Genomic DNA, 7,748 nt, shown 5'->3' with positions numbered 1-7,748 from the left:
GTTTCTGATGGAAATCTAGAGAAGATCAGAAGGTCAAATTGAGAAACAATTAGACTATTAAGATTGAACCGATTGATTTATCTCTAACAATTCAGATCCTCTACGGTACGCTGCCCGTAGCGACCTGAGCTGCGCAGACACATGGGCACGTGCAATGATCGCCTTACCCTCACTCGGGCAAGGCGTTCGGGCCAGGGGTAAGGCGGTCAATGTGCACGCCCATATGTCTGCGCTGCTCAGGCCACTATGGGCAGCGCACCGTAGAAGATCTGGATCCCGACAGGCCGCCAAATAGCAAGAAGAGTAACTTTTGGAAGCATTATCATTTTACCGAGTATCATTCTTCACAAATATAGAAGAGAAATTCAAATAGACTATGTCATGGTGGTGTGATTGCCAAAGTAAATTGATAATCGAACATTTAATTGATTATTTTAGAGGGTTTTTTTTGTTTGGTAAAACATAAATTTATTGTTGATAATGTGTATTACACCAAATTACAAGCTTAAAGAAGACATGGAGTGGAAAGGGATCGAACAGTCCTATACGTTACGGATTGGACCTTCATAAGTGAGTCAACCAAACTATATATTTTTTTGGGGTAAAAGTACGTCAACCAAATGTTGATTATTTGGAGGATGGAGTCCCCATAATTTGAATGATAGATCTAAGTAAGGCTAATTTACCTAGGGCATGCTTCATGCGATAAACAGGCAAAGGCCATATTTGTGGATAGATAGACTTCAAGGCCCCCAACTTACTTGTCAAGTACCATGTTATGTGCCTAATGGGATCCATTCTAGTGTATAAGCGTTAGATTGGGCCAACCTAATAGGAATTAAGTTAAAAAATTTGATTTAACGCGTTCCATCTCTTCTAGAGCTTTTGCCGTATCTGTCAAATACCTGACATATTAGTCTAAACAGAATTCACCAAGTGGTATAATAAAACTCTAAAAATCTAAGAACTACAAGAGAATGCACGGGCTTCTATATATGTATATATATACATATTTTCTTCCAAACTACTTAAGTTACCATTCGATCACCATCTTCCCGGTGCATAAGTTCCTAACATATGCACGTAAAGAGGCCATTAAGGATCATAAGTAAAGCAACAGTTACGGTAATATAATAATTAATAGCTTTTTCAAATACAAGTTATATGATAATGAAAATATAATTGAAACGCTAGGTGGAGTGAAGGCTTTGTAGATATACCACGTGAGTAATAGTACCTTTTACACTCAATCGAGGGAGTCATTAGTCATCAAAGACTTGTATAAAAGGATGCCCTGGGCTCACAACCTCCCATTCAACTTAAAGCTACTGCAATACATGTAGTAGTTACAGAAAAAACAAATATGGGTAGAGCTGTGTTGCGCAAAGTTTCGTGTGTTCTTCTGCTGGCTATGCTTGTATTGGCTGTTGCAGCTGATCAGAATCAGGATGGCAATCAGAACCAGAATCAAGACGGGAATAAGAACCAAGGAGATAACAATTCTTCTCCTTCGGAAGGAGGAGGAAAAGATCAGAATCCTTCTCCTTCGGAAGGAGAAGGTAACGATGGCAATCATTCTCCTCCAGAAAACAGTCCTTCACCTCCAGAAGGAGGAGATTCTGAAGGAGGAAAAAACCATCCTCCACCTCCTCCACAGCAAAGAGAAACTCCACCTCCTCCGCGGCAAGGAGAGAATCCACCTCCACCTCCTCCACAGCAAAAAGAAACTCCACCTCCTCCGCGGCAAGGAGAGAATCCACCTCCACCTCCTCCACAGCAAAGAGAAACTCCACCTCCTCCGCGGCAAGGAGAGAATCCACCTCCACCTCCTCCGCGGCAAGGAGAGAATCCACCTCCACCTCCTCCACAGCAAAAAGAAACTCCACCTCCTCCGCGGCAAGGAGAGAATCCACCTCCACCTCCTCCACAGCAAAAAGAAACTCCACCTCCTCCGCGGCAAGGAGAGAATCCACCTCCACCTCCTCCACACCAAGGATGGACTCCACCTCCTCCACAGAAAGGAGAGACTCCACCTCCATCTCCTCCACAGCAAGGAGAAACTCCACCTCCTCCACAGAAAGGAGAGAATCCTCCTCCACCTCCTCCACAGCAAGGAGAAACTCCACCTCCTCCACAGCAAGGAGAGACTCCACCGCCATCTCCTCCACAGCAAGGAGAAACTCCACCTCCATCTCCTCCACAGCAAGGAGAAACTCCACCTCCTCCACAGCAAGGAGAGACTCCACCGCCATCTCCTCCACAGCAAGGAGAAACTCCACCTCCTCCACAGCAAGGAGAAACTCCACCTCCTCCACAGCAAGGAGAAACTCCACCTCCTCCACAGCAAGGAGAGACTCCACCTCCATCTCCTCCACAGCAAGGAGAAACTCCACCTCCTCCACAGCAAGGAGGAAATCCTCCACCACCTCCTTCTCCTGCTCCTCCCCAGAAAGAGAAAAAGGAAAAGTGCAAAGTGAAGAAGTACAAGAGTTGTTACGGTCAGGAGTTCAGCTGTCCTTCGAATTGTCCAGGGGGAGATTGTCTGGTGGATTGCGTATCCTGCAAGCCCATGTGCAGTAAGTTCATTTCTCTCATAATTTTAAGCCCATTTACAACTAAGATTTTAATAAAGATCCTTTTTCTCCAATAACCTCATTTTGTGAAAATTTCATTTCTTTAAAAAAAAAAAAAAATGGTTCTTAGTATATAATTTCACTCTTGCGCTGATGATATGGTTGTATACAACAAACAGAGTGTGACATGCCGGGGGCAGTGTGCCAAGACCCAAGATTTATAGGCGGTGACGGCATAACTTTCTACTTCCACGGCAAGAAGGACCGCGATTTCTGCCTCATCTCCGACTCCAATGTCCATATTAACGCCCATTTCATCGGCCGCCGTAACCAAGACATGCACAGGGACTTCACATGGGTCCAGTCCTTGGGAGTCCTCTTCGACTCTCACCGCCTTTACCTCGGTGCTCTCAAGACCTCCACCTGGGACCACTCTGTCGACCGTCTTGCCCTCACTTTTGATGGGGAGCCAATCTTCCTCCCTCAATCCGAAGGTGCATCCTGGCAATCCACCACCGTCCCAGCTGTATCCGTCACAAGAACACGCTCCACCAACTCCGTCACCTTTGAAGTTGAAGGTAACTTCAGGATCACGGCCACGGTGGTTCCCATCACAGAGGAAGAATCTCGGGTTCACAACTATGGCATCACTAAGGACGACTGCTTTGCTCATCTAGAGTTGGGTTTCAAATTCTACGCATTGAGCGATACCGTGCATGGGGTGTTGGGTCAGACATACAGGAACGATTACACCAGCAAGGTCAAGATATCGGCGGCAATGCCTGTAATGGGTGGGGTCCGTGAGTTCTCCTCATCGGATCTCTTCTCTACTGACTGCTCTGTTGCCCGCTTCCGCCAAGGAGGGCTTCCAATCACCGGAGCTGCTTCTGAATATGCCGACATGGAGTGTAAGAGTGGCATGACTGGCCGTGGAATCGTTTGTAAGAAGTAAACGGAGAGTCCTCTGTTCCATCACCCTTTTATGGTTATGGATCATGTGTGTTGACTGTTTGTTATGTCCGTGTCTCATCATGTAATTTGATTTTAATTGTTTCTCCATGCTATCAACTATATGACTTTGACCCCAAAACGGGATAATAAAAAATAAAATAAGTTCACTTGCTGGTTACCTCATTTGTAAGTATACTTAATGTTTTTTGGATTTTGCTTCTGTTTTTTAGCTAGTTTATTGCAATTTGGATCGGCTACGGTGCAGCTGCCCGTCCTGCCTGTGATGTGCAGACCCAGGGCCACGCAAAGGCCGCCTTACCCCTGCCCGAGTGCCTTGCCTGAGTGGGGGTAAGGCAGTCTTTACGCACGGCCCTATGTCTGCGCAGCACAAGCAGGACGGGCAGCTGCACCATAGACGATCTGGGTTCAGTTTATTGGACGTGGAGAGAATCTCGATGAAATTTTGCTACTGCAAGACTAACAGCCAAGGAAAAAAGATCTTAAAGGGTATTTTAGAAAATATTAAAATCTAGGAGGGTATTTATGAACCTAAAGGGGAAGTGAATTATTCCATTTACTTGGCTGCCCACCTTGTCCTGTTACAAGTGTAGCAACAAAATTTTTTCCGAGATGAGATCTAAATAGGGGTGTTAATGGGCCAGGCTGGGTTGGGCTTGCCTTAAACCCTAGCCCAACCCTAGGAGCCTTAACCTAAAACCCAAGCCCAGCCTGGCCCTACTAGGGCCAAGCATAATCTCAACCCAACTCGACCCTGGCAGGGTTTTCCCAAGCTTGGCCCGGCCTTGATTGACCCTGAATATCTTGGCCCATTGAGTTTTGGTACTAACAAAGCCCAATCACAGCCTACTTAACAAAGCCCAGGCTATAAAAGCGAAACTTTTGGTAAAATGGCTGTTTCAAGACTCAAACCAAAGAGGAAGTGAATTATTCCATTTTCTTGGCTGCCAGTCTTGTCCTACTACAAGTGTAGCAGGAACATTCCTGCTCCAAGTGTAGCATTAAAAGTTTTTCCGAGATGAGATCTCTGAACCTTCAATTGTTTCCTTTTTGCTCCCTTCTCCAGATGAAAGAAATGACATCCAACTCTGTTTAGCTTAGCACGAAACTGTTTCACTGCTGATCCAAACACAAAGAACTAGGTTTTTCAGTGGATAAGGTTCGGTCTAAGCTCGCCACTTGGAAGGCTAATTGCCTCTCTTTTGTGGGACGAAGAATTTTGATTCAATCTGTCCTTACATCCACTCCCTCGTACCTGATGTCCAGCTTCCTATTCCCTCAGAAGACTTGCATGAACTTGACTCTATCAATCTTCGATTTTGGAATAATGACCCTGCTGACAAACGAAAATGCCATTTGATTGGTTGGGACTCTGTGTGCAACACACCCCCCCCCCCCACGACGGCCTGCGAATTAAGAAAACCCTAATTCATGATAAGGCCTTAATCTTGAAACTGGGGTGGAGACTTCTTTCTGAACCTTCTTCTATTTGGGTAAGAGTGCTTAAAGCTAAGTACTTCCCTCATTCCTCACCCTTTGACTTTAAAATCTGGTTAAAAAAAGGGTCATGGGCCTGGAATAGTTTAGCTAAGGCTTTACCAACTTTTGAAGAATATGGTTTATAGACAAATTGGGAATGGCCTCTCGACCTCTTGTTGGCATGATCCCTGGGTTCCATCTGACACAGGTAACTTTTCTCCACAAGCTCTGAGTATTAATCCCGACTATACTCATGTTTCTAATTTTTTAACATTTAATACTTGGGACTGCCTCAAAGTACATGCTTGTTTTTGTCCTCCTTTAGTGATGAACATTCTTAGGATTCAAGCCTTAGCAACTGAGGACACTTGGAGATGTTCATTAACTAAGAATGGATGATTCTCGACTAAGATGGCAGCCACTTACATTTCAAATCATGGTCAACCAAATCCATTGTTGTCAAAGTGGTGGAAATTTTTTTGGAAGCTAAACTTACATCCTCGATTTAAAATTTTCTTTTGGTGTGTCTTACATGCAGGACTCCTAGTCAGGGCCTCTATTTCGAAATGGCTTCCAGTCCACCCTTCATGTGTATTGTGCGGCTCTTGTGATGAATCACTTTGGCATATATTCTTATCATGTGATTGGACTAAGCGTATCTGGGCTTCTGGTCCTCTTGGACTAAGAACTGAGCACCTCTCTGGCCCATCATTCATCTCCCTATGTGCATCTCTACTTGATTCACCTGATCTTGATAAACAATCTACCTCCAGGTTCTTCTCTATTTTCATTTTAACTTGTTATTATATCTGGTCTGTAAGGAACAATGTAATTATGCGTGGCACCTCAGCTGACCCCTTCTTAGTTATCAAAAGTGTTTTAAAATGGGCAAATGCTCTGTGTCTCTCCCCACCTATAATAAATGCACCTATGTTGGAATCACCATATTATGGATCTCCTACTATGCATAATTTTTCTGGACCTAACAATCTCATTGACCTGCCTGGTTTAATTGTCGCAGGAATTTTTGAACCTGCTTCTAAATTAATCAAGTGGCAATTATAACATTTTGATAGATGGTCAGAACTTTTTAACAGATGCAGGTTACTTAAGTGTTCAGGACCCCATGGAGGTGGAGCATTTTGGGCTTCTTCAAGGATGGGAAAGAGCTACAAAGGAACGGATTCCCATTGGCTATCATCATATTTCTGGATCTAACAATTTCATCGACCTTCCTGGTTTAATTGTCGCAGGAATTTTTGAACCTGCTTCTAAATTAATCAAGTGGCAATTTAACATTTTGATAGATGATCAGAACTTTTTAACAGATGCAGGTTACTTAAGTGTTCAGGACCCCATGGAGGTGGAACGTTTTGGGCTTCTTCAAGGATGGGAAAGAGCTACAAAGGAGCGGATTCCCATTGGCTATGTCTGGTTACGCAACAAGAATCTTTTCCAGCTTTTTATTTCCATAGACTCTTTTACTATACCCTGGAACCTGTTACAGAACTTCTTTATTTTGGCTAAAAAAACTAACAACTTTAAGAACATTACTTTTCACTTTTGTAAGTACCTGACTAGGACAAGGACTCCCCCCCTGTATCTACCAGTTTACTTTTTAATATATATATGCTTTTCATAAAAAAAAAAAAAGGATAAGAAGTCAATGATGACATAGAAGTCCAAATATAGAGTCACATCATTAGTGGAGATGAGATATTTTGAAAACATAGTGATAAGAAGGAAAAGCTACTTTGAAGTGACCCCATGACTGAACTCTTAGGTCATCATTATATTCCCAAAGTCAAAACTACCCTCTTTTGGGAACTATGATAATACCATACGTGATTGGAGGCCCCCTAACACTTCATAAGTTGGAATGGTCGCAGCCTCCACACTGATTTTCACATGAAGCTCATAAGTTGGAACTGTCGGGGAGCGGGGAGCCCCTTGATTGAACGTTGTCTAATCAAACTCTCCCTCAAGGTGAATCCTGATGTTTTTCTTATAGAGACTAAGTGCAAAAGAGATAGAATTGAAGCTGAGTAGAAAGTGGAAGGTGCCGTACTTTTTCTCGGTTGACTCTATTGTAGGGGGTGTAAGTTTGGCCCTGTTGACCCGAGCTCGCCCTAAGCCCGAACAGGGCTTGGGCTGGATTTTTCAACTTTGAGGGCGGGATAGGGTTGAAATTTTTAGGCCTTGGGTCAAGGCCGGGCTGGACCAGGGTTGAGGCCTAGGGCTAAGCCCTACCCTTCCCGACCCCACCCTGTGTTAGGTTATGCTTTACAATTTATTGTTTACATTTTTGCAAATTGTGTTTATTATCTAATTATATATTGGTTTACCAAAAAAGTCTAATTATCTACTGAATGAAGATATTTACAATTTTAAGATTGGACTAAAAGTTTTTTAACTCAAAGAAAAGTTTAATAGTCAATTAAGTATGAAACAAACCAATACCCAATCATGTGTCTCTTGTTTTTTAATGCATAGGACAACAGAAATGGCAAAAAACAAGGCAAGACAAGGCCAACCAGGCCCTAGCAAAAATCAGGGTCAATTAAGGGCCAACCCAACCCTTGACAAAAATTAGGGTCAATCAGGGCCAACCCGGCCTAGCCTGGCCCGATCAGGGTCAATCAGAGCTGGGCTAGGCTGGGTTGAGATATCTTTGTAGGGTTGGGCCTGGGCTGAGTTATCTCAGCCCGACCTAGGGTCGGGTTGGGC

The 7,748-nt window shown here is 43.8% G+C and overlaps 1 protein-coding gene across 1 annotated transcript; it reads left to right on the top strand.

Moving 5' to 3' along the window:
• The first annotated feature begins 1,363 nt into the window (after positions 1-1,363).
• LOC122650555 (basic salivary proline-rich protein 1-like) lies at positions 1,364-3,527 on the top strand. Its single transcript, XM_043843959.1, has 2 exons — positions 1,364-2,576; positions 2,753-3,527. Exons 1-2 carry the CDS (start codon positions 1,364-1,366, stop codon positions 3,523-3,525), a joined length of 1,986 nt encoding a protein of 661 aa, XP_043699894.1. The 3' UTR covers positions 3,526-3,527.
• Positions 3,528-7,748: the final 4,221 nt, after the last annotated feature.

The sequence above is a fragment of the Telopea speciosissima genome, chromosome 2, assembly GCF_018873765.1.
Source record: "Telopea speciosissima isolate NSW1024214 ecotype Mountain lineage chromosome 2, Tspe_v1, whole genome shotgun sequence".
In the NCBI taxonomy this organism is placed as follows: Eukaryota; Viridiplantae; Streptophyta; class Magnoliopsida; order Proteales; family Proteaceae; genus Telopea; species Telopea speciosissima.
The sequence above is the reverse complement of the archived record's forward strand: the minus strand, read 5'-3'. Positions and strand labels throughout refer to the sequence as shown.

Coding starts and splice junctions, on each gene's coding strand:
- LOC122650555 (XM_043843959.1), top strand. CDS start 1,364: ATGGGTAGAGCTGTGTTGCGCAAAGTTTCGTGTGTTCTTCTGCTGGCT. Junction 2,577..2,752: donor ATCCTGCAAGCCCATGTGCA/GTAAGTTCATTT, acceptor TACAACAAACAG/AGTGTGACATGCCGGGGGCA.